The 24,714-nt window shown below is 56.5% G+C and overlaps 4 protein-coding genes across 4 annotated transcripts in view; 3 read left to right on the top strand and 1 right to left on the bottom strand.

Annotated features, from left to right (window-relative positions):
- Positions 1-3,346, top strand: part of LOC121076527 (serine/arginine repetitive matrix protein 1-like) — a 90,465-nt gene extending 87,119 nt beyond the window's left edge. The window contains exon 3 of the mRNA XM_040570944.1: positions 3,088-3,346. Within this exon, the coding sequence (XP_040426878.1) occupies positions 3,088-3,346 (259 nt within the window). The remainder of the gene's footprint in view (positions 1-3,087) is intronic.
- Positions 3,347-3,681: 335 nt separating this feature from the next.
- On the top strand, positions 3,682-5,539 carry LOC121063688. Its single transcript, XM_040544349.1, has 2 exons — positions 3,682-3,967; positions 4,555-5,539. The coding sequence occupies exons 1-2, from the start codon at positions 3,767-3,769 to the stop codon at positions 5,395-5,397; spliced, it is 1,044 nt and encodes a 347-aa protein (XP_040400283.1). The 5' UTR covers positions 3,682-3,766; the 3' UTR covers positions 5,398-5,539.
- Positions 5,540-5,971: 432 nt separating this feature from the next.
- On the top strand, positions 5,972-8,400 carry LOC121063689. Its single transcript, XM_040544350.1, has 4 exons — positions 5,972-6,256; positions 6,830-7,624; positions 7,798-7,945; positions 8,077-8,400. The coding sequence occupies exons 2-4, from the start codon at positions 7,223-7,225 to the stop codon at positions 8,193-8,195; spliced, it is 669 nt and encodes a 222-aa protein (XP_040400284.1). The 5' UTR covers positions 5,972-6,256; positions 6,830-7,222; the 3' UTR covers positions 8,196-8,400.
- Positions 8,401-15,433: 7,033 nt separating this feature from the next.
- On the bottom strand, positions 15,434-21,599 carry LOC121063687 (sialidase-like). Its single transcript, XM_040544348.1, has 5 exons — positions 19,867-21,599; positions 17,579-19,279; positions 16,211-17,005; positions 15,890-16,037; positions 15,434-15,758 (listed from the first exon to the last, which is right to left on the bottom strand). The coding sequence occupies exons 1-5, from the start codon at positions 20,065-20,067 to the stop codon at positions 15,640-15,642; spliced, it is 2,964 nt and encodes a 987-aa protein (XP_040400282.1). The 5' UTR covers positions 20,068-21,599; the 3' UTR covers positions 15,434-15,639.
- Between the last annotated feature and the right edge of the window lie 3,115 nt (positions 21,600-24,714).

Raw genomic sequence — 24,714 nt, 5'->3', positions numbered from 1 at the left:
AGATGGCATCACTCTGGAGAGCCCTGGAGATGGCCTCAGTGTCTGGGAGTTTCCCAGCTCCCTTCTTTTTGCCCTCTAACGAAGATCTGGGCTAGTAAGAGCAGAGCCAACACCCTCAGCTCAGGAAAATCCCCCGGGTTCCCAACTAATAGGGACAGCCTTGAGAACCGGCTCCGACACATGCTGGCTTGCCCAATCAGGCCATAGGCAACGCACAAGCGCCAGGCGGTACGGATCCCGTCCTTCTGCTGGAGCTGGGCTTTTTTGTGCATATTGCCAGAGCAGCAACGGGCCCCTGGCACATCTGCAGTTTGCAGGCTACCGCTGGGGTGTTACTTCTGCTTGAGGAGGCGTTCTGTGGGGTGGCAGCTCCTGGAAGGAGCAGAGTATGAGGGGAGGACGAGGCTGCAAAGCCCACCTTGTTCAGTGCGAACTGCCTGTGCATGTAGTGGGATATTGCATCCCCAACTTTCCCAGTCCCTGGAAAGCAAACCCCCCAAATCCCCCTTCAGCCGTGCCCTGGGGACGGCAACAAGGCCGCCAATGCCATGCTGCAGGCTGGCACGGCCCGCAGATCCCAGGCTGCCAAGCCTAATGCGCCGCCGCCAAGCCGGCGCCAGCTGCCAGAGGCTGCAGGAAGGTTCCAGAAGCAGCGGCAGTGCCCCGCGCAGGGGCAGCCACGAGTGCAGGAGCCGCTCGTGGGATGTGGGCTCAGGGGCAGACGCCCGCCCCTGCAGGGGACAAGGCCCACCCAGAGCCTGCCCACCGGCATGGGCCTGCCCAGACATCCTGGGGGGAAGCCCTGGCCACAGCCAGTGATCGGGGGGGATGCAGAAGCCCCTCACAAATGATGACGAAAAACAGGGCCCACAAAGTGAGAGGCCATGTCACTTACAATGGAACCCTGCGGTACTTGGAGAAAAGAGGCACTGTCTCTCCAGACAGCAGGTTTCCTTCCGCACAAAGAAAAAGAAAGGCCTCGTGTCTAGATGCCGCCCGCCATCCCCACAGCCGTGCTGGGGACAGCCCAAGGCCTCAGCCAGCTTGTGGCACAGGGGGAAACCAGAACTGCAAAATGGCCGCCAGGGCTGTCAGAGGATGGGTCGGGAGCTGCCCAAGGTTAGTGGAATTAGTTGGGATCTTATCAGTGTTTATAAATACCTGAAGTGTGGCAGACAGAGGGATTTGGCCAACCTCTTTTCAGTGGTTTGTGGGGACAGGACAAGGGGTAATGGCCACAAGATGGAGCCCAGGAAGTCCGCACCAACATGCAAAAGGACTTCTTCACGGTGAGGGTGACGGAGCACTGAAACAGGCTGCCCAGGGAGGTTGTGCAGTGTCCTTCTCTGGAGATATTCAAGGCCCGTCTGGACACCTACCTGGGCAGCCTGCTCTAAGGAACCTGCTTTGGCAGGGGGCGTTGGACCCGATGATCTCTCGAGGTCCCTTCCAACCCCAACAATTCTGTGATTCTGTGAAATTTCCACTGCAAAAACACCTGCCGCTGCAAAAACACAACTTTGTTTCTCACAGTGCCCCCCTCTTCTTTTCTTACTCCTCTTGCTGTTCTGCACTTCTTCACATCCCCCGCTCTTCTCTTTTTCCAACATTACGGCCCAATAGTTTTCTTCCGATGTCACGGGGGATGACAGATTCGCAGTGCCATTATCTTTATAATACCAACAAATAGCTGTTTGAGCCAATTCCATTCAGGTAGCCACAAAGGTCACTTTCTCCCGAATGTTTCTAAATCCCCAGGAAGTGTCATCTTGAGCCGCTCTGTGTAGGATTTGTTTCTTTCCCCAAATATTTTTGAGATCAGTCAAATTCGCCCCTTTTGATCTACATACGTACAGCAGCTAGCATTAATTACAGTACACGCTCTCCTGTGAGGCTAATAATAAATCAAATACCATATGGTTCTGGAGTACTAGTTTTGGCAAGCTTGTTACCTCCTCTTGTAGTGCCTGGACTGCATGCAGATTGTTATTTTCTAGTTCTACAATGAGTGAAATTCCCTGTTTCAGTTTACGAGAGGATTATCTGGAGTCCTCTTAATTCTGCGTGCGGTCTCAAGGGGGCTTTGGCGTTGTGGGTCTTCCATAATAGGTACATTTGGAATTATTGCCCCCAGGGTGCAAGCTCCCTTCCAGCCAAGGGGCAACACCTTCCTGGATTTATTGCCGCATAGCCAGTACACCCCTTGCCATTCGGGACAGGCCATCGTTACAGGATTCTCATGTTGTATCTGCGGTACAAAAACTTCTAAACTGTTCCTTAGATAACGCTCCTGCCTTCCTCTTTGTCACACTCAAAAGGTTTAAGAACAAAATAGGATTACAAGATACGCCACCGGGCCCATGTATTGGGCACCGCCAATCGACACTTGGATAAAACAGCACTTCCTTTTCGAGCTGTCATGCGCTTCGTTCGACTCCGGCCGTTCCCCTCACGGAGAATACAGAACCACGGATCGGAACTCCGCGCTCGCTTCGCAGCGATGCTGCGTCTCACTCCCACAGCACAATCACGCAATCACGCAGAGAGGCCCCTTAAACTTCTCATTCATACTGCAAGGATATATCACTTAGAACAATAACCAGACTTTTTGTATCGTCTCTGGCCGAGTTCCTCGAGGAGTCACTCACTTCACAACAATACTTTGGCTCAAACACATACACATATACTTCGCTGCTGGTGCAGCTACTGCTGCCTCCGGTGCAATATTAGGATTAGAGGGAGCATTGCTTGATTCCTCCTCCGAAAAAGGAGTCTTACTGTTTACATATAAACTTAAAGCCAGAATTTCATCAGACCAGCATTGTGGACAAAAGGGTGAAGTTCCTTTTAATGGCTTTTCAGGGCAGACAATTAGACAATATCTAACCATTGCTTTTTTTTTTTTTTTTTCTTTTTCCCTAGTTTTTGGGTTGTTTTTCCAATTCCTTTTCTTTCTCCCCAAAGGACTGCCTTTACGCACAATTCCGAGGATTCTGCTTCTGAAGATCTCCAAGGATGGAGACTCCACAACCTCTCTGGGCAACCTGTTCCAGCAAAGACACCGTTGTGTTACCAACACTGTTTCAGCCGCAACTCTGGAGCACAGGACCTGCTTCAGCAGCCAGAGAAGCTGCGGGCTAAACACCAGCGTGGCACAGCTGTGGCTCTGCCGCTGAAAGCTTCTCCACAGCTTGTTCTTAAAGCAACGAGCAGGGAATCTTCCTGCGGCTGCCCAGGGCTTTCCTCTCGCAGCCCCGCCAGAGCCCGCCTCAAGCAACCTCTCCGCCAGCTCCACTGGCTCCGCTACCTGGTGCCCGCTTCTCTGGGAGTCCTTCACAGTGCCTAGAGCCACAGGCCTCTGGCTGCCCGGACACGGGAGGAATCCCTGCTCCTGCTCCTGCTCCAGCTGCACTGCCAGGGCTGCCTGATGGGCGTCCAAGCTCGAGCGCGGTCTCTGCTGATGTGTGGGGAGTCAGCCAAAGAGCCAGGAAGCTTACCCAGGTGACCGAGCAGAGCACCTCCTGGCAGAGCAGGTAACGCGCAGTTGATGGGAGCAGTTAGGGAGCTAAGCTGACTCCCCTGAGAAATACCGACCTGGGGCTGAGCCGGGGGCACTGGCTGGAAGGAGCCAGAGGTGCCTGCCAATCCGGACCTTGCTGTGGGTGTGTGAGACGGTGTCCCTGGGGTGTCCGACGTCAACCACTGGGGCTGTGTGATGCGTGGGCGGTGGCGTACCCAAAGGCCATTGTGACACGGAGGGGTACCCATGGCAACGGTGTCCCTTATAAGGCCCGAGCCCCGGGCTGCCCATTCACTCTCAGGAGAGCAGCTCTCTCAGGAGGCAGCAGCTCGCCTGGGTGCCCGTTGGAGTTCTCGGTCAGAGGACCTGGAGCACACCATGGAGCAGCAGAATAAGGATCACTCCCAGCCCGCTGAAGGGCAGCAGAGGGTACAGGAGCGGCGCCAGGTGAGGCTCAGGGAGCAAGACAGGGACAGCAGCGTGACGGGATGGCACGGAGAGCACCAGGGTGGGAACGGTGCTGGAGCAAGCTGGCCAGCTGGCCCTGAACACCTCCAGCCTGGACACAGTTATTCCCAAACCTGGGGTTTCTCCATGAAGAGCCGACCCCCCAGGACAGCCAAAGCCCGCGTGGCCCTGGCATTTCTGTGCCCAGAGGCACAAAGAGCAGCGTGGCCTACTTCAACCTGGCCGTCCGCAACCAGGAGCTGCCTCCATCGTCCCTCCATGCGGACAGGCTGCCGGTGCGGTCGTGCCCAGAGAGCGTGCGTCACACTGGCAGCTGCCACACGGAGTCGGGAGCCCCAGGAGGGTTCGGAAGAACATCTTTGGCAGCCCTGGCAGCCTCCGATGAGCAGGCAGCACTTGCAGGAGGAGACAGGCAGGGCATTACCCTGGCAAGCCGAGCCCCGCTGTGCGTGGTCAGCTGCCAGGGCATGAATGGGGCCACTGCAGGGCAGCTCACAGGAGCACCATTAGGGGGACGTGGAGGGGAATGGCAGAAATGACCAAAGTAACCCGGCCTTTCTCCTCAGTTTCTCTTGCAGATGGAGAAGCTGCAAGACATGAAGACGCTGCCACACAGTGGGGTGCGGCAGGAAGAGAGAATCCATCTGCCAGCCATGCCGCCTTTCCCAAGGCAGGCAGCGACTCAGGCAGCAGCACCCAAGCAAGCGCGTGCAGCACAGACATCGTCATCTGAAAGGGTCACTTGCAAGCTGCCCCGTCTACAAGCAACAGCCTCTGCATCTTCAGCTGCAGGAAGGGCAAAGGCGTTGGGCACAGAGGCCCACAGCCACCAAGAGCTTCTGCCACCTCTTCCGTGCATCTCTGGTGAGAGGGACAAGGCAGTGAGGGCAGGGAGCCGGGAACGTGGCCCACACAGCCCTGTGGCCCCTGACGAGGACATGGAGTACACAGTACGGTCCTTCGTCTCCACAGTCATAAGAAACGCTCTAGCCTGCAACGAGGAAGCCAACAGCAAAGCAAGGCTTTCTCCCTCAGGCAGAGGTCCCGGGACCAAAGGCTACAGAACACCACCTCTCACCACAGCAGTGCCCCAAAATGGGAAGAAGAAGAGTCAGCACTCGTCCAAAAGCAGCCCTGCAGCCCCTGCCGAAGAAATTGAAGACCCACTAAAGGCCTTTGTCTCCGCTGCCATTAACAGTGCCATAGCCCGGAACCAGGGAGCCATGAGGGAGGCAAGGCTTTCTCCCTTGGGCAGACGTCCCAGGAGCAAAGGCCGCATAACACCACCACTCCTCACAGCAGTGCCCCAGAACTGGAAGAAGAGTCAGCACCCTGCCAAAAAACAGCCCTGCAGCCTCCGCCGAGGACATGGAAGACCCAGTAAAGGCCTTCGTCTCCAGTGTCATTAGCAGTGCTATAGCCTGCAACGAGGGAGCCACGAGGGAGGCAGAGCTTCCTCCCTTGTGCAGAGGTCCCAGGAGCAAAGGCCACAGAACACCACCTCTCCTCACAGCAGTACCCCAGGATTGGAAGAAGAGTCGGCAGGCTGCCCCACACTGCCCCACAGACTCTTTCGCAGCACTGCGGGACACAGCACAGTCCCTTGTGTCTGAAGTCCTGGCAAAGACAATGGCTGAAAGCTGGGAACACGGCCAACGGCCTGCAGAACTGGTGGACCTGGCACACACGGGGTGCACAGTGACATCAACAAGAGCAGTCGAGGTCCGGACAGACACGGACAGCAGGTGGACCACTGCTCTGCCAGGGCGCCATCACCAGGCACGTTCAGGAAAACCGGCTGCCGGCAGGGACCCTGCACCAGCAAGCCCAGACAGGGGTGAGAAGCAAGGGCAGCAGAGACAGATACACATCAAACCCAGGCAGGGGAGCGGCAAGGATGGGACAAGCCAGGGCCGGGGCAGGAAAGAAAGAGGTCCTGAGAGATGGGATGAAGAGGAAGAAATTATCATCTTCAACTCCTGGATAAACCCCAGCTTCCCCAGCCTCTTCCAGGAGCCACAGGCCTTTCCCCAGAAAGTGTGCAGCTCACCCAGCAGCGTGGACAGGGAGGCTGCAGCACAAGAAGCAGAACCCCCAACAAGAGTCTCTCTTGGCTCACCGGACACTGAAACATCGCCTGCTTGCCTGGAAGAGAGGCACGGCACGCCTCTCACCGCAACAGCACCGGCAGAGAGCAGGCCAGCAAGTCCTCCGTCAGCCCCTGCTTTTGAAGATGAGCGCTACAGAGCGCCTCCCCAGACACGTGGGGCTCAAGAGTCAAAGCCATCAGCCTGTCCCACCCCCAGTGAGCACAGCACTGCGGTGATGGCTGAGAGGCAGGGACGTGCCCAACATGCCCCCAGTGCCTGTGATGAAGATCTGCATGAAGCAGCCCGGACCCTCGTTTCCGCAGTCCTAAGACAAGCTGTAGCCATGAGCCAGGGAGCCACGAGCAAGGCACCAACTGCTCCCTCGGCCACAGGACCCAGGGTGCCTCCTCCCACAGCAGAGCCTGCAGACTCTGCATCCTCAGCATCTGCCTTAGCTGGAGCACTGGGGGACCTGGCACACACAGGGTGCACAGTGACAGCAACAAGATCAGCCGGGGTCCAGACAGACGCGGAGAGCAGGGGGACCACTGCTCTGCCAGGGCCTGACCCCCGGGTATGTGCAGGAACAACGGCTGCCAGCAGAGACCCTGCACCAGCCAGCCCAGACACGGGTGAGGAGCAAGGGCAACAGAGAGAGCAAAACATCAAACCCACGCAGGGGAGCTGCAACGAGGGGACAAGCCAGGGCCGGGGCAGGGAAGAAAGCGGTCCTGTGGCATCGGATGAAGAGGAAGAGATTGTCATCTTCAACTCCTGGATCAACCCCAGGTTCCCCAGCCTCCTCCAGGAACCACAGGCCTTTCCCCAGGAAGAGGGCAGCTCATCCAGCAGCGTGGACACGGAGGCTGCAGCAGAAGCAGCAGAACCCCCAACAAGCGCCTCTCTTGGCTCACTGGAGCCCACGGACACTGCACCATCAGCTGCTCCCCTGGCAGAAGGTCCAGGGGAAGAGAGGCACGGCACGCCTCTCACCGCAACAGCACCGGCGGAGAGCAGGCCAGCAAGTCCTCCATCAGCGCCTGCTTTTGAAGATGAGGGGAAGAGAGCGCCTCCCCTGATACGTGGGGCTCCAGAATCAAAGCCATCAGCCTGTCCCACCCCCAGTGAGCACAGCACTGCGGTGATGGCTGAGAGCCAGGGACGTGCCCAACTTGCCTCCAGTGCCTGTGACGAAGATCTGTATGAAACAGCCCGGATCATCGTCTCTGCAGTCCTACGCCATGCTGTAGCCATGAGCCAGGGAGCCACGAGCAAGGCACCAACTGCTCCCTCGGCCACAGGACCCAGGGTGCCTCCTCCCACAGCAGAGCCTGTAGACTGTACATCCTCGGCCTCTGCCTTGGCTGGAGGTGCTGTAGGGGAAGCCACGGAAGCCCCTCTCACTGCAGCAGCGGCGCCACAAGAAGAAGTGGCTTCTCCTATGACTGCAGATCTTCTCAGGGAGGACATCACAGATCTCAGTCCAGCAGCAGCTGATGAAGCAGGAGCAGCAGCTACTCCCTTGGCTATGGTTCCGGGGCACCAGGTAAGCACAGCACGCGTGGTGGGCACCAGGCACCGAGGGCAGCCAGAGGCAGAAGTAGCGCGTGGGGTGTGCGTGCTGGGGAGCTGCCTGCTGCTCTCCATTTCCAGACGCCCCAGGCACAAGGGCTGACATCCCTCTCACCACCTGCCTGTGCTCTTGCTCTCCCCATGCAGGTTGCCGCCGAGCAGGGAGGCCAAGCGCAGTCCTCCTCCTGCACCAGAGATACGCCAGCGGATGAGCCAGCAACGTCCCAGACACAAGCACCGTCCCAGGGTCTGTTGGCCGGGCCTGTTCAGCGCAACGAGCAGCACCAAGGACTAGGTTGGCAGCACCACGCGCCGGGGGGCTGGCTGGTCCTGGACCACCCCTCCCCGGGGAAAGGCCTTGGAGGGGGGGAAAGGCTTGCCCAGCACCCGCTCAGGCCCTAACCTACACCTCTCTGTCCCCCCCAGGCATCCTTGACCTCGCACAAGCCCCAGCGCGCCAGCCACGGCCCTCCCGCGTCAGGAGGGCACTTCGGGCTCTGCGCAGGGCTTTCTGCTGCAGCTGCATCGCAGGACAGCGAGAGTAGCAGCGCCCGGCTGCCAGCACCAGGACGGCGCTCGGAGGTGGCAGCTGGCCCTCAGGAAGCTTTGCAGCGCCCACAGAAGCATCACTGGGAGGCACAGGACAGCGCCCCAGGAATTCAGATGCCCCACCACATCCTGCCCCCAGCCTCAGCTCAGCTGCGGCTGCTTTCTGCTGTGAATAAAAGCTCAGGCAGACGTTTGCCCCCAGTGCTCCTCTCTGTGTCGTCGATCTCAGGAGAAAGAGTGGTGCAGGCCATGCCAACCTGGCACCCTGGGCCTGTCCCAGTCATAGAATTATAGAATCATAGAATCGCTTAGGTTGGAAAACACCTCAGAGATCATCACCTCCAACCGTTATCCTAGCACCGCCGAGTCTACCACTGAACCGTGTCCCTAGGCACCAGATTCACATGGCTTTCGAATACCTCCAGGGATAGTGACTCAACTACTTCCCTGGGCAGCCTGTTCGAATGCTTCACAACCCTTTCACTGAAGAAATTTTGCCCAGTATCCACCTAAACCTCCCCCGGCGCCACTTTTTCCTCTTCTGCTATCGCCCGTTGCTTGGGAGAAGGGACTGACCCCCGTCGCACTACAACCTTCTCTGAGGTCCTTGGACAGAGTGATAAGGTCTCCCCCCAGCCTCCTTTCCTCTAGGCTACATAACCCCAGCTCCCTCAACACTCCTCACACGACTTGCTCCCTAGGCCCTTCAGCTGCTTCTTTGCCCTTCTTTGGACACGCTCCAGGACCTCCCCGTCCTTCTTGGCGTGACGGCCCCAAAACTGAACATGGTATTCACAGTGCGGCCTCACCAGAGCTGAGTACAGGGGGAGAATTAGGTTCACAAACTACGTGACGCTTACTGCTATTCCGTATATGTACAATTTTATTTGACCAACCTTTAATTTCTCCTGTTCCTTTTGTTTTTCATCTCTCATGACTAAAGGGCCCGTGATTTTTGTTTTTACTGATTTTGCACTGCTTGTCCTGTTTTTCTTAGCTATCCTCCTCATTTGGCGACTGTGGGACATTCCCCTTATCTGTTTAACGTACTTCACCTGCTATGCTACTGCCATGCCTGCACAATCACGTTTGAAAATGCAAGGTTAGTGGAATTCTCCACTGCAAAAACCTGACGTGCTGTCAGCAGCCTGCAAGCACCCAAGAGGAGGAAGCGCTGCAACAGCTGTTGCTCACCAACCAGCTGCCCAGCAAGGAAAAGGCAGTCAGTAGGACATGTGTCAGGACACTTTTGCTGCCGATGTGGCCAAATTCACGTAAGAAAGAAACGGGAAAAGTTTCTTTCTTATGTGGGACTCCGTGAAGACAGGCAAAGTTCTCCGAGAGCTGAAAGGTGGGCTTCTTTCCATGGAGGAGCTCAAAGCCCCCCATGGACAGCCCCAGTTTAATAAGGAAGGAGGCACCCAGCCCAGGTACTAAGACACGCTGAAAAGCAAGAAAGGAGGAACAGTATTGAAGCATTTCTGGGACTGGAAATCCCGTGTGGGACTTCTCCAATAAAGAAGATGGGCCCTTGTGCTTTGGCCACTGCTCATGGGAAGGTGCCAGATGGCATCACTCTGGAGAGCCCTGGAGATGGCCTCAGTGTCTGGGAGTTTCCCAGCTCCCTTCTTTTTGCCCTCTAACGAAGATCTGGGCTAGTAAGAGCAGAGCCAACACCCTCAGCTCAGGAAAATCCCTCCACGGGGTTCCCAACTAATAGGGACAGCCTTGAGAACCGGCTCCGACTACATGCTGGCTTGCCCAATCAGGCCATAGGCAACGCACAAGCGCCAGGCGGTACGGATCCCGTCCTTCTGCTGGAGCTGGGCTTTTTTGTGCATATTGCCAGAGCAGCAACGGGCCCCTGGCACATCTGCAGTTTGCAGGCTACCGCTGGGGTGTTACTTCTGCTTGAGGAGGCGTTCTGTGGGGTGGCAGCTCCTGGAAGGAGCAGAGTATGAGGGGAGGACGAGGCTGCAAAGCCCACCTTGTTCAGTGCGAACTGCCTGTGCATGTAGTGGGATATTGCATCCCCAACTTTCCCAGTCCCTGGAAAGCAAACCCCCCAAATCCCCCTTCAGCCGTGCCCTGGGGACGGCAACAAGGCCGCCAATGCCATGCTGCAGGCTGGCACGGCCCGCAGATCCCAGGCTGCCAAGCCTAATGCGCCGCCGCCAAGCAGGCGCCAGCTGCCAGAGGCTGCAGGAAGGTTCCAGAAGCAGTGGCAGCGCCCCGGGCAGGGGCAGCCACGAGTGCAGGAGCCGCTCGTGGGATGTGGGCTCAGGGGCAGACACCCGCCCCTGCAGGGGACAAGGCCCACCCAGAGCCTGCCCACCGGCATGGGCCTGCCCAGACATCCTGGGGGGAAGCCCTGGCCACAGCCAGTGATCGGGGGGGATGCAGAAGCCCCTCACAAATGATGATGAAAAACAGGGCCCACAAAGTGAGAGGCCATGTCACTTACAATGGAACCCTGCGGTACTTGGAGAAAAGAGGCACTGTCTCTCCAGACAGCAGGTTTCCTTCCGCACGAAGAAAAAGAAAGGCCTCATGTGTCTAGATGCCGCCCGCCATCCCCCACAGCCGTGCTGGGGACAGCCCAAGGCCTCAGCCAGCTTGTGGCACAGGGGGAAACCAGAACTGCAAAATGGCCGCCAGGGCTGTCAGAGGATGGGTCGGGAGACACTCTGTCAGGGAGCAGCTTTGCTCTCTCTCTATTTGTGCACTCAGGGAGCATCTTTTCTCTAGGGCCGCAACTGAGCTGACTAAGCTGGGAACCAAGGCCACCTCTAACCACCTCTCAACACAGCAATGCCCCACAATTGGAAGAAGAGTTAGCACCCTGCCCCACATGGCCCTGCAGCCCCTGCCAAGGACATGGAAGACACAGTAACGGCCCTTGTCTCCACTGCCATGAGCAATACTGTAACCTGGAACGAGGGAGCCATGAGGGAGGCAAGGCTTTCTACCTGGGGCAAACCTCCCAGGAGCAAAGCACGCAGAACACCCTGCCCCACACAGCCCCACAGACTCTTTTACGGCACTGTGGGACACAACACAGTCTCTTGTGTCTCAAGTCCTGGCGAAGATGATGTCTGAAAGCTGGCAATAGAGCCAATACCAGCAGCCCTGGGGGACCTGGCACACAGAGAGTATAAAGTGACATCAACAACAGCAGTCGAGGTCCAAACAGATATGGAGAGCTGGTGGACCACTGCTTTGCCAGGGCCCGATCCCCAGGAACGTGAAGGAACCACAGCTGCCGGCAGAGCCCCTGTCCCAGCTAGCCAAGGCAGGGTTGAGAAGCAAGGTCAAAAGAGAAAGCTAAACATCAAACCCAGGCAGGAAAGAAATGAATCCTGTGAGATGGCATGAAGATGAAGAGATCATCAGCCTCAACTTCTGGATCAACCCCAGCTTCCCCAGCCTCTGCCAGGAAACACAGACCCACAAGAAGAAGACGATTTGTTAGCCTTTCCCTTCTGTGGGGTACACCAATGAAATTCTGGTTCTTTAATTTGGCCAGTCAAAGTATGAGCCTTTGCAAAGATTTTTAAGATTAAAACTGTTAAAACTAACTATTGTAAATATTCAACTTCTCCTTACAAGAATTCTTAATGAATTAATGCATAAAAGGGACTCAATTGCACAGAATTAGAGTGTTGGTACTGGATATGTGGCAATAAATCTAGGAAGGTGTTGTCCCTTGGCTGGAAGGGAGCTTGCACCCTGGGGGCAATAATTCCAAATGTACCTATTGTGGAAGACCCACAACGCCAAAGCCCCCTTGAGACCGCACGCAGAATTAAGAGGACTCCAGATAATCCTCTCGTAAACTGAAACAGGGAATTTCACTCATTGTAGAACTAGAAAATAACACTCTGCATGCAGTCCAGGCACTACAAGAGGAGGTAACAAGCTTGCCAAAACTAGTACTCCAGAACCAAATGGTATTTGATTTATTATTAGCCTCACAGGAGAGCGTGTACTGTAATTAATGCTAGCTGCTGTACGTATGTAGATCAAAAGGGGCGAATTTGACTGATCTCAAAAATATTTGGGAAAGAAACAAATCCTACACAGAGCGGCTCAAGATGACACTTCCTGGGGATTTAGAAACATTCGGGAGAAAGTGACCTTTGTGGCTACCTGAATGGAATTGGCTCAAACAGCTATTTGTTGGTATTATAAAGATAATGGCACTGCGAATCTGTCATCCCCCGTGACATCGGAAGAAAACTATTGGGCCGTAATGTTGGAAAAAGAGAAGAGCGGGGGATGTGAAGAAGTGCAGAAACAGCAAGAGGAGTAAGAAAAGAAGAGGGGGGCACTGTGAGAAACAAAGTTGTGTTTTTGCAGCGGCAGGTGTTTTTGCAGTGGAAATTTCACAGAATCACAGAATTGTTGGGGTTGGAAGGGACCTCGAGAGATCATCGGGTCCAACGCCCCCTGCCAAAGCAGGTTCCTTAGAGCAGGCTGCCCAGGTAGGTGTCCAGACGGGCCTTGAATATCTCCAGAGAAGGACACTGCACAACCTCCCTGGGCAGCCTGTTTCAGTGCTCCGTCACCCTCACCGTGAAGAAGTCCTTTTGCATGTTGGTGCGGAACTTCCTGGGCTCCATCTTGTGGCCATTACCCCTTGTCCTGTCCCCACAAACCACTGAAAAGAGGTTGGCCAAATCCCTCTGTCTGCCACACTTCAGGTATTTATAAACACTGATAAGATCCCAACTAATTCCACTAACCTTGGGCAGCTCCCGACCCATCCTCTGACAGCCCTGGCGGCCATTTTGCAGTTCTGGTTTCCCCCTGTGCCACAAGCTGGCTGAGGCCTTGGGCTGTCCCCAGCACGGCTGTGGGGGATGGCGGGCGGCATCTAGACACATGAGGCCTTTCTTTTTCTTTGTGCGGAAGGAAACCTGCTGTCTGGAGAGACAGTGCCTCTTTTCTCCAAGTACCGCAGGGTTCCATTGTAAGTGACATGGCCTCTCACTTTGTGGGCCCTGTTTTTCGTCATCATTTGTGAGGGGCTTCTGCATCCCCCCCGATCACTGGCTGTGGCCAGGGCTTCCCCCCAGGATGTCTGGGCAGGCCCATGCCGGTGGGCAGGCTCTGGGTGGGCCTTGTCCCCTGCAGGGGCGGGCGTCTGCCCCTGAGCCCACATCCCACGAGCAGCTCCTGCACTCGTGGCTGCCCCTGCCCGGGGCGCTGCCGCTGCTTCTGGAACCTTCCTGCAGCCTCTGGCAGCTGGCGCCTGCTTGGCGGCGGCGCATTAGGCTTGGCAGCCTGGGATCTGCGGGCCGTGCCAGCCTGCAGCATGGCATTGGCGGCCTTGTTGCCGTCCCCAGGGCACGGCTGAAGGGGGATTTGGGGGGTTTGCTTTCCAGGGACTGGGAAAGTTGGGGATGCAATATCCCACTACATGCACAGGCAGTTCGCACTGAACAAGGTGGGCTTTGCAGCCTCGTCCTCCCCTCATACTCTGCTCCTTCCAGGAGCTGCCACCCCACAGAACGCCTCCTCAAGCAGAAGTAACACCCCAGCGGTAGCCTGCAAACTGCAGATGTGCCAGGGGCCCGTTGCTGCTCTGGCAATATGCACAAAAAAGCCCAGCTCCAGCAGAAGGACGGGATCCGTACCGCCTGGCGCTTGTGCGTTGCCTATGGCCTGATTGGGCAAGCCAGCATGTAGTCGGAGCCGGTTCTCAAGGCTGTCCCTATTAGTTGGGAACCCCGTGGAGGGATTTTCCTGAGCTGAGGGTGTTGGCTCTGCTCTTACTAGCCCAGATCTTCGTTAGAGGGCAAAAAGAAGGGAGCTGGGAAACTCCCAGACACTGAGGCCATCTCCAGGGCTCTCCAGAGTGACGCCATCTGGCACCTTCCCATGAGCAGTGGCCAAAGCACAAGGGCCCATCTTCTTTATTGGAGAAGTCCCACACGGGATTTCCAGTCCCAGAAATGCTTCAATACTGTTCCTCCTTTCTTGCTTTTCAGCGTGTCTTAGTACCTGGGCTGGGTGCCTCCTTCCTTATTAAACTGGGGCTGTCCATGGGGGGCTTTGAGCTCCTCCATGGAAAGAAGCCCACCTTTCAGCTCTCGGAGAACTTTGCCTGTCTTCACGGAGTCCCACATAAGAAAGAAACTTTTCCCGTTTCTTTCTTACGTGAATTTGGCCACATCGGCAGCAAAAGTGTCCTGACACATGTCCTACTGACTGCCTTTTCCTTGCTGGGCAGCTGGTTGGTGAGCAACAGCTGTTGCAGCGCTTCCTCCTCTTGGGTGCTTGCAGGCTGCTGACAGCACGTCAGGTTTTTGCAGTGGAGAATTCCACTAACCTTGCATTTTCAAACGTGATTGTGCAGGCATGGCAGTAGCATAGCAGGTGAAGTACGTTAAACAGATAAGGGGAATGTCCCACAGTCGCCAAATGAGGAGGATAGCTAAGAAAAACAGGACAAGCAGTGCAAAATCAGTAAAAACAAAAATCACGGGCCCTTTAGTCATGAGAGATGAAAAACAAAAGGAACAGGAGAAATTAAAGGTTGGTCAAATAAAATTGTACATATACGGAATAGCAGTAAGCGTCACGTAGTTTGTGAACCTAATTCTCCCCCTGTACTCAGCTCTGGTGAGGCCGCACTGTGAATACCATGTTCAGTTTTGGGGCCGTCACGCCAAGAAGGACGGGGAGGTCCTGGAGCGTGTCCAAAGAAGGGCAAAGAAGCAGCTGAAGGGCCTAGGGAGCAAGTCGTGTGAGGAGTGTTGAGGGAGCTGGGGTTATGTAGCCTAGAGGAAAGGAGGCTGGGGGGAGACCTTATCACTCTGTCCAAGGACCTCAGAGAAGGTTGTAGTGCGACGGGGGTCAGTCCCTTCTCCCAAGCAACGGGCGATAGCAGAAGAGGAAAAAGTGGCGCCGGGGGAGGTTTAGGTGGATACTGGGCAAAATTTCTTCAGTGAAAGGGTTGTGAAGCATTCGAACAGGCTGCCCAGGGAAGTAGTTGAGTCACTATCCCTGGAGGTATTCGAAAGCCATGTGAATCTGGTGCCTAGGGACACGGTTCAGTGGTAGACTCGGCGGTGCTAGGATAACGGTTGGAGGTGATGATCTCTGAGGTGTTTTCCAACCTAAGCGATTCTATGATTCTATAATTCTATGACTGGGACAGGCCCAGGGTGCCAGGTTGGCATGGCCTGCACCACTCTTTCTCCTGAGATCGACGACACAGAGAGGAGCATTGGGGGCAAACGTCTGCCTGAGCTTTTATTCACAGCAGAAAGCAGCCGCAGCTGAGCTGAGGCTGGGGGCAGGATGTGGTGGGGCATCTGAATTCCTGGGGCGCTGTCCTGTGCCTCCCAGTGATGCTTCTGTGGGCGCTGCAAAGCTTCCTGAGGGCCAGCTGCCACCTCCGAGCGCCGTCCTGGTGCTGGCAGCCGGGCGCTGCTACTCTCGCTGTCCTGCGATGCAGCTGCAGCAGAAAGCCCTGCGCAGAGCCCGAAGTGCCCTCCTGACGCGGGAGGGCCGTGGCTGGCGCGCTGGGGCTTGTGCGAGGTCAAGGATGCCTGGGGGGGACAGAGAGGTGTAGGTTAGGGCCTGAGCGGGTGCTGGGCAAGCCTTTCCCCCCCTCCAAGGCCTTTCCCCGGGGAGGGGTGGTCCAGGACCAGCCAGCCCCCCGGCGCGTGGTGCTGCCAACCTAGTCCTTGGTGCTGCTCGTTGCGCTGAACAGGCCCGGCCAACAGACCCTGGGACGGTGCTTGTGTCTGGGACGTTGCTGGCTCATCCGCTGGCGTATCTCTGGTGCAGGAGGAGGACTGCGCTTGGCCTCCCTGCTCGGCGGCAACCTGCATGGGGAGAGCAAGAGCACAGGCAGGTGGTGAGAGGGATGTCAGCCCTTGTGCCTGGGGCGTCTGGAAATGGAGAGCAGCAGGCAGCTCCCCAGCACGCACACCCCACGCGCTACTTCTGCCTCTGGCTGCCCTCGGTGCCTGGTGCCCACCACGCGTGCTGTGCTTACCTGGTGCCCCGGAACCATAGCCAAGGGAGTAGCTGCTGCTCCTGCTTCATCAGCTGCTGCTGGACTGAGATCTGTGATGTCCTCCCTGAGAAGATCTGCAGTCATAGGAGAAGCCACTTCTTCTTGTGGCGCCGCTGCTGCAGTGAGAGGGGCTTCCGTGGCTTCCCCTACAGCACCTCCAGCCAAGGCAGAGGCCGAGGATGTACAGTCTACAGGCTCTGCTGTGGGAGGAGGCACCCTGGGTCCTGTGGCCGAGGGAGCAGTTGGTGCCTTGCTCGTGGCTCCCTGGCTCATGGCTACAGCATGGCGTAGGACTGCAGAGACGATGATCCGGGCTGTTTCATACAGATCTTCGTCACAGGCACTGGAGGCAAGTTGGGCACGTCCCTGGCTCTCAGCCATCACCGCAGTGCTGTGCTCACTGGGGGTGGGACAGGCTGATGGCTTTGATTCTGGAGCCCCACGTATCAGGGGAGGCGCTCTCTTCCCCTCATCTTCAAAAGCAGGCGCTGATGGAGGACTTGCTGGCCTGCTCTCCGCCGGTGCTGTTGCGGTGAGAGGCGTGCCGTGCCTCTCTTCCCCTGGACCTTCTGCCAGGGGAGCAGCTGATGGTGCAGTGTCCGTGGGCTCCAGTGAGCCAAGAGAGGCGCTTGTTGGGGGTTCTGCTGCTTCTGCTGCAGCCTCCGTGTCCACGCTGCTGGATGAGCTGCCCTCTTCCTGGGGAAAGGCCTGTGGTTCCTGGAGGAGGCTGGGGAACCTGGGGTTGATCCAGGAGTTGAAGATGACAATCTCTTCCTCTTCATCCGATGCCACAGGACCGCTTTCTTCCCTGCCCCGGCCCTGGCTTGTCCCCTCGTTGCCGCTCCCCTGCGTGGGTTTGATGTTTTGCTCTCTCTGTTGCCCTTGCTCCTCACCCGTGTCTGGGCTGGCTGGTGCAGGGTCTCTGCTGGCAGCCGTTGTTCCTGCACATACCCGGGGGTCAGGCCCTGGCAGAGCAGTGGTCCCCCTGCTCTCCGCGTCTGTCTGGACCCCGGCTGATCTTGTTGCTGTCACTGTGCACCCTGTGTGTGCCAGGTCCCCCAGTGCTCCAGCTAAGGCAGATGCTGAGGATGCAGAGTCTGCAGGCTCTGCTGTGGGAGGAGGCACCCTGGGTCCTGTGGCCGAGGGAGCAGTTGGTGCCTTGCTCGTGGCTCCCTGGCTCATGGCTACAGCTTGTCTTAGGACTGCGGAAACGAGGGTCCGGGCTGCTTCATGCAGATCTTCATCACAGGCACTGGGGGCATGTTGGGCACGTCCCTGCCTCTCAGCCATCACCGCAGTGCTGTGCTCACTGGGGGTGGGACAGGCTGATGGCTTTGACTCTTGAGCCCCACGTGTCTGGGGAGGCGCTCTGTAGCGCTCATCTTCAAAAGCAGGGGCTGACGGAGGACTTGCTGGCCTGCTCTCTGCCGGTGCTGTTGCGGTGAGAGGCGTGCCGTGCCTCTCTTCCAGGCAAGCAGGCGATGTTTCAGTGTCCGGTGAGCCAAGAGAGACTCTTGTTGGGGGTTCTGCTTCTTGTGCTGCAGCCTCCCTGTCCACGCTGCTGGGTGAGCTGCACACTTTCTGGGGAAAGGCCTGTGGCTCCTGGAAGAGGCTGGGGAAGCTGGGGTTTATCCAGGAGTTGAAGATGATAATTTCTTCCTCTTCATCCCATCTCTCAGGACCTCTTTCTTTCCTGCCCCGGCCCTGGCTTGTCCCATCCTTGCCGCTCCCCTGCCTGGGTTTGATGTGTATCTGTCTCTGCTGCCCTTGCTTCTCACCCCTGTCTGGGCTTGCTGGTGCAGGGTCCCTGCCGGCAGCCGGTTTTCCTGAACGTGCCTGGTGATGGCGCCCTGGCAGAGCAGTGGTCCACCTGCTGTCCGTGTCTGTCTGGACCTCGACTGCTCTTGTTGATGTCACTGTGCACCCCGTGTGTGCCAGGTCCACCAGTTCTGCAGGCCGTTGGCCGTGTTCCCAGCTTTCAGCCATTGTCTTTGCCAGGACTTCAGACACAAGGGACTGTGCTGTGTCCCGCAGTGCTGCGAAAGAGTCTGTGGGGCAGTGTGGGGCAGCCTGCCGACTCTTCTTCCAATCCTGGGGTACTGCTGTGAGGAGAGGTGGTGTTCTGTGGCCTTTGCTCCTGGGACCTCTGCACAAGGGAGGAAGCTCTGCCTCCCTCGTGGCTCCCTCGTTGCAGGCTATAGCACTGCTAATGACACTGGAGACGAAGGCCTTTACTGGGTCTTCCATGTCCTCGGCGGAGGCTGCAGGGCTGTTTTTGGCAGGGTGCTGACTCTTCTTCCAGTTCTGGGGCACTGCTGTGAGGAGTGGTGGTGTTATGCGGCCTTTGCTCCTGGGACGTCTGCCCAAGGGAGAAAGCCTTGCCTCCCTCATGGCTCCCTGGTTCCGGGCTATGGCACTGTTAATGGCAGCGGAGACAAAGGCCTTTACTGGGTCTTCAATTTCTTCGGCAGGGGCTGCAGGGCTGCTTTTGGACGAGTGCTGACTCTTCTTCTTCCCATTTTGGGGCACTGCTGTGGTGAGAGGTGGTGTTCTGTAGCCTTTGGTCCCGGGACCTCTGCCTGAGGGAGAAAGCCTTGCTTTGCTGTTGGCTTCCTCGTTGCAGGCTAGAGCGTTTCTTATGACTGTGGAGACGAAGGACCGTACTGTGTACTCCATGTCCTCGTCAGGGGCCACAGGGCTGTGTGGGCCACGTTCCCGGCTCCCTGCCCTCACTGCCTTGTCCCTCTCACCAGAGATGCACGGAAGAGGTGGCAGAAGCTCTTGGTGGCTGTGGGCCTCTGTGCCCAACGCCTTTGCCCTTCCTGCAGCTGAAGATGCAGAGGCTGTTGCTTGTAGACGGGGCAGCTTGCAAGTGACCCTTTCAGATGACGATGTCTGTGCTGCACGCGCTTGCTTGGGTGCTGCTGCCTGAGTCGCTGCCTGCCTTGGGAAAGGCGGCATGGCTGGCAGATGGATTCTCTCTTCCTGCCGCACCCCACTGTGTGGCAGCGTCTTCATGTCTTGCAGCTTCTCCATCTGCAAGAGAAACTGAGGAGAAAGGCCGGGTTACTTTGGTCATTTCTGCCATTCCCCTCCACGTCCCCCTAATGGTGCTCCTGTGAGCTGCCCTGCAGTGGCCCCATTCATGCCCTGGCAGCTGACCACGCACAGCGGGGCTCGGCTTGCCAGGGTAATGCCCTGCCTGTCTCCTCCTGCAAGTGCTGCCTGCTCATCGGAGGCTGCCAGGGCTGCCAAAGATGTTCTTCCGAACCCTCCTGGGGCTCCCGACTCCGTGTGGCAGCTGCCAGTGTGACGCACGCTCTCTGGGCACGACCGCACCGGCAGCCTGTCCGCATGGAGGGACGATGGAGGCAGCTCCTGGTTGCGGACGGCCAGGTTGAAGTAGGCCACGCTGCTCTTTGTGCCTCTGGGCACAGAAATGCCAGGGCCACGCGGGCTTTGGCTGTCCTGGGGGGTCGGCTCTTCATGGAGAAACCCCAGGTTTGGGAATAACTGTGTCCAGGCTGGAGGTGTTCAGGGCCAGCTGGCCAGCTTGCTCCAGCACCGTTCCCACCCTGGTGCTCTCCGTGCCATCCCGTCACGCTGCTGTCCCTGTCTTGCTCCCTGAGCCTCACCTGGCGCCGCTCCTGTACCCTCTGCTGCCCTTCAGCGGGCTGGGAGTGATCCTTATTCTGCTGCTCCATGGTGTGCTCCAGGTCCTCTGACCGAGAACTCCAACGGGCACCCAGGCGAGCTGCTGCCTCCTGAGAGAGCTGCTCTCCTGAGAGTGAATGGGCAGCCCGGGGCTCGGGCCTTATAAGGGACACCGTTGCCATGGGTACCCCTCCGTGTCACAATGGCCTTTGGGTACGCCACCGCCCACGCATCACACAGCCCCAGTGGTTGACGTCCAGACACCCCAGGGACACCGTCTCACACACCCACAGCAAGGTCTGGATTGGCAGGCACCTCTGGCTCCTTCCAGCCAGTGCCCCCGGCTCAGCCCCAGGTCGGTATTTCTCAGGGGAGTCAGCTTAGCTCCCTAACTGCTCCCATCAACTGCGCGTTACCTGCTCTGCCAGGAGGTGCTCTGCTCGGTCACCTGGGTAAGCTTCCTGGCTCTTTGGCTGACTCCCCACACATCAGCAGAGACCGCGCTCGAGCTTGGACGCCCATCAGGCAGCCCTGGCAGTGCAGCTGGAGCAGGAGCAGGAGCAGGGATTCCTCCCGTGTCCGGGCAGCCAGAGGCCTGTGGCTCTAGGCACTGTGAAGGACTCCCAGAGAAGCGGGCACCAGGTAGCGGAGCCAGTGGAGCTGGCGGAGAGGTTGCTTGAGGCGGGCTCTGGCGGGGCTGCGAGAGGAAAGCCCTGGGCAGCCGCAGGAAGATTCCCTGCTCGTTGCTTTAAGAACAAGCTGTGGAGAAGCTTTCAGCGGCAGAGCCACAGCTGTGCCACGCTGGTGTTTAGCCCGCAGCTTCTCTGGCTGCTGAAGCAGGTCCTGTGCTCCAGAGTTGCGGCTGAAACAGTGTTGGTAACACAACGGTGTCTTTGCTGGAACAGGTTGCCCAGAGAGGTTGTGGAGTCTCCATCCTTGGAGATCTTCAGAAGCAGAATCCTCGGAATTGTGCGTAAAGGCAGTCCTTTGGGGAGAAAGAAAAGGAATTGGAAAAACAACCCAAAAACTAGGGAAAAAGAAAAAAAAAAAAAAAAAAAAGCAATGGTTAGATATTGTCTAATTGTCTGCCCTGAAAAGCCATTAAAAGGAACTTCACCCTTTTGTCCACAATGCTGGTCTGATGAAAATTCTGGCTTTAAGTTTATATGTAAACAGTAAGACTCCTTTTTCGGAGGAGGAATCAAGCAATGCTCCCTCTAATCCTAATATTGCACCGGAGGCAGCAGTAGCTGCACCAGCAGCGAAGTATATGTGTATGTGTTTGAGCCAAAGTATTGTTGTGAAGTGAGTGACTCCTCGAGGAACTCGGCCAGAGACGATACAAAAAAGTCTGGTTATTGTTCTAAGTGATATATCCTTGCAGTATGAATGAGAAGTTTAAGGGGCCTCTCTGCGTGATTGCGTGATTGTGCTGTGGGAGTGAGACGCAGCATCGCTGCGAAGCGAGCGCGGAGTTCCGATCCGTGGTTCTGTATTCTCCGTGAGGGGAACGGCCGGAGTCGAACGAAGCGCATGACAGCTCGAAAAGGAAGTGCTGTTTTATCCAAGTGTCGATTGGCGGTGCCCAATACATGGGCCCGGTGGCGTATCTTGTAATCCTATTTTGTTCTTAAACCTTTTGAGTGTGACAAAGAGGAAGGCAGGAGCGTTATCTAAGGAACAGTTTAGAAGTTTTTGTACCGCAGATACAACATGAGAATGGCCTGTCCCGAATGGCAAGGGGTGGTACTGGCTATGCGGCAATAAATCCAGGAAGGTGTTGCCCCTTGGCTGGAAGGGAGCTTGCACCCTGGGGGCAATAATTCCAAATGTACCTATTATGGAAGACCCACAACGCCAAAGCCCCCTTGAGACCGCACGCAGAATTAAGAGGACTCCAGATAATCCTCTCGTAAACTGAAACAGGGAATTTCACTCATTGTAGAACTAGAAAATAACACTCTGCATGCAGTCCAGGCACTACAAGAGGAGGTAACAAGCTTGCCAAAACTAGTACTCCAGAACCAAATGGTATTTGATTTATTATTAGCCTCACAGGAGAGCGTGTACTGTAATTAATGCTAGCTGCTGTACGTATGTAGATCAAAAGGGGCGAATTTGACTGATCTCAAAAATATTTGGGAAAGAAACAAATCCTACACAGAGCGGCTCAAGATGACACTTCCTGGGGATTTAGAAACATTCGGGAGAAAGTGACCTTTGTGGCTACCTGAATGGAATTGGCTCAAACAGCTATTTGTTGGTATTATAAAGATAATGGCACTGCGAATCTGTCATCCCCCGTGACATCGGAAGAAAACTATTGGGCCGTAATGTTGGAAAAAGAGAAGAGCGGGGGATGTGAAGAAGTGCAGAAACAGCAAGAGGAGTAAGAAAAGAAGAGGGGGGCACTGTGAGAAACAAAGTTGTGTTTTTGCAGCGGCAGGTGTTTTTGCAGTGGAAATTTCACAGAATCACAGAATTGTTGGGGTTGGAAGGGACCTCGAGAGATCATCGGGTCCAACGCCCCCTGCCAAAGCAGGTTCCTTAGAGCAGGCTGCCCAGGTAGGTGTCCAGACGGGCCTTGAATATCTCCAGAGAAGGACACTGCACAACCTCCCTGGGCAGCCTGTTTCAGTGCTCCGTCACCCTCACCGTGAAGAAGTCCTTTTGCATGTTGGTGCGGAACTTCCTGGGCTCCATCTTGTGGCCATTACCCCTTGTCCTGTCCCCACAAACCACTGAAAAGAGGTTGGCCAAATCCCTCTGTCTGCCACACTTCAGGTATTTATAAACACTGATAAGATCCCAACTAATTCCACTAACCTTGGGCAGCTCCCGACCCATCCTCTGACAGCCCTGGCGGCCATTTTGCAGTTCTGGTTTCCCCCTGTGCCACAAGCTGGCTGAGGCCTTGGGCTGTCCCCAGCACGGCTGTGGGGGATGGCGGGCGGCATCTAGACACATGAGGCCTTTCTTTTTCTTTGTGCGGAAGGAAACCTGCTGTCTGGAGAGACAGTGCCTCTTTTCTCCAAGTACCGCAGGGTTCCATTGTAAGTGACATGGCCTCTCACTTGGTGGGCCCTGTTTTTCGTCATCATTTGTGAGGGGCTTCTGCATCCCCCCCGATCACTGGCTGTGGCCAGGGCTTCCCCCCAGGATGTCTGGGCAGGCCCATGCCGGTGGGCAGGCTCTGGGTGGGCCTTGTCCCCTGCAGGGGCGGGCGTCTGCCCCTGAGCCCACATCCCACGAGCGGCTCCTGCACTCGTGGCTGCCCCTGCGCGGGGCGCTGCCGCTGCTTCTGGAACCTTCCTGCAGCCTCTGGCAGCTGGCGCCTGCTTGGCGGCGGCGCATTAGGCTTGGCAGCCTGGGATCTGCGGGCCGTGCCAGCCTGCAGCATGGCATTGGCGGCCTTGTTGCCGTCCCCAGGGCACGGCTGAAGGGGGATTTGGGGGGTTTGCTTTCCAGGGACTGGGAAAGTTGGGGATGCAATATCCCACTACATGCACAGGCAGTTCGCACTGAACAAGGTGGGCTTTGCAGCCTCGTCCTCCCCTCATACTCTGCTCCTTCCAGGAGCTGCCACCCCACAGAACGCCTCCTCAAGCAGAAGTAACACCCCAGCGGTAGCCTGCAAACTGCAGATGTGCCAGGGGCCCGTTGCTGCTCTGGCAATATGCACAAAAAAGCCCAGCTCCAGCAGAAGGACGGGATCCGTACCGCCTGGCGCTTGTGCGTTGCCTATGGCCTGATTGGGCAAGCCAGCATGTAGTCGGAGCCGGTTCTCAAGGCTGTCCCTATTAGTTGGGAACCCCGTGGAGGGATTTTCCTGAGCTGAGGGTGTTGGCTCTGCTCTTACTAGCCCAGATCTTCGTTAGAGGGCAAAAAGAAGGGAGCTGGGAAACTCCCAGACACTGAGGCCATCTCCAGGGCTCTCCAGAGTGACGCCATCTGGCACCTTCCCATGAGCAGTGGCCAAAGCACAAGGGCCCATCTTCTTTATTGGAGAAGTCCCACACGGGATTTCCAGTCCCAGAAATGCTTCAATACTGTTCCTCCTTTCTTGCTTTTCAGCGTGTCTTAGTACCTGGGCTGGGTGCCTCCTTCCTTATTAAACTGGGGCTGTCCATGGGGGGCTTTGAGCTCCTCCATGGAAAGAAGCCCACCTTTCAGCTCTCGGAGAACTTTGCCTGTCTTCACGGAGTCCCACATAAGAAAGAAACTTTTCCCGTTTCTTTCTTACGTGAATTTGGCCACATCGGCAGCAAAAGTGTCCTGACACATGTCCTACTGACTGCCTTTTCCTTGCTGGGCAGCTGGTTGGTGAGCAACAGCTGTTGCAGCGCTTCCTCCTCTTGGGTGCTTGCAGGCTGCTGACAGCACGTCAGGTTTTTGCAGTGGAGAATTCCACTAACCTTGCATTTTCAAACGTGATTGTGCAGGCATGGCAGTAGCATAGCAGGTGAAGTACGTTAAACAGATAAGGGGAATGTCCCACAGTCGCCAAATGAGGAGGATAGCTAAGAAAAACAGCACAAGCAGTGCAAAATCAGTAAAAACAAAAATCACGGGCCCTTTAGTCATGAGAGATGAAAAACAAAAGGAACAGGAGAAATTAAAGGTTGGTCAAATAAAATTGTACATATACGGAATAGCAGTAAGCGTCACGTAGTTTGTGAACCTAATTCTCCCCCTGTACTCAGCTCTGGTGAGGCCGCACTGTGAATACCATGTTCAGTTTTGGGGCCGTCACGCCAAGAAGGACGGGGAGGTCCTGGAGCGTGTCCAAAGAAGGGCAAAGAAGCAGCTGAAGGGCCTAGGGAGCAAGT

The sequence above is a fragment of the Cygnus olor genome, chromosome 1 (genome assembly GCF_009769625.2).
Source record: "Cygnus olor isolate bCygOlo1 chromosome 1, bCygOlo1.pri.v2, whole genome shotgun sequence".
NCBI lineage: Eukaryota > Metazoa > Chordata > Aves > Anseriformes > Anatidae > Cygnus > Cygnus olor.
Note: the sequence above shows the minus strand (reverse complement) of the source record. Positions and strands in the feature narration are given on the sequence as shown.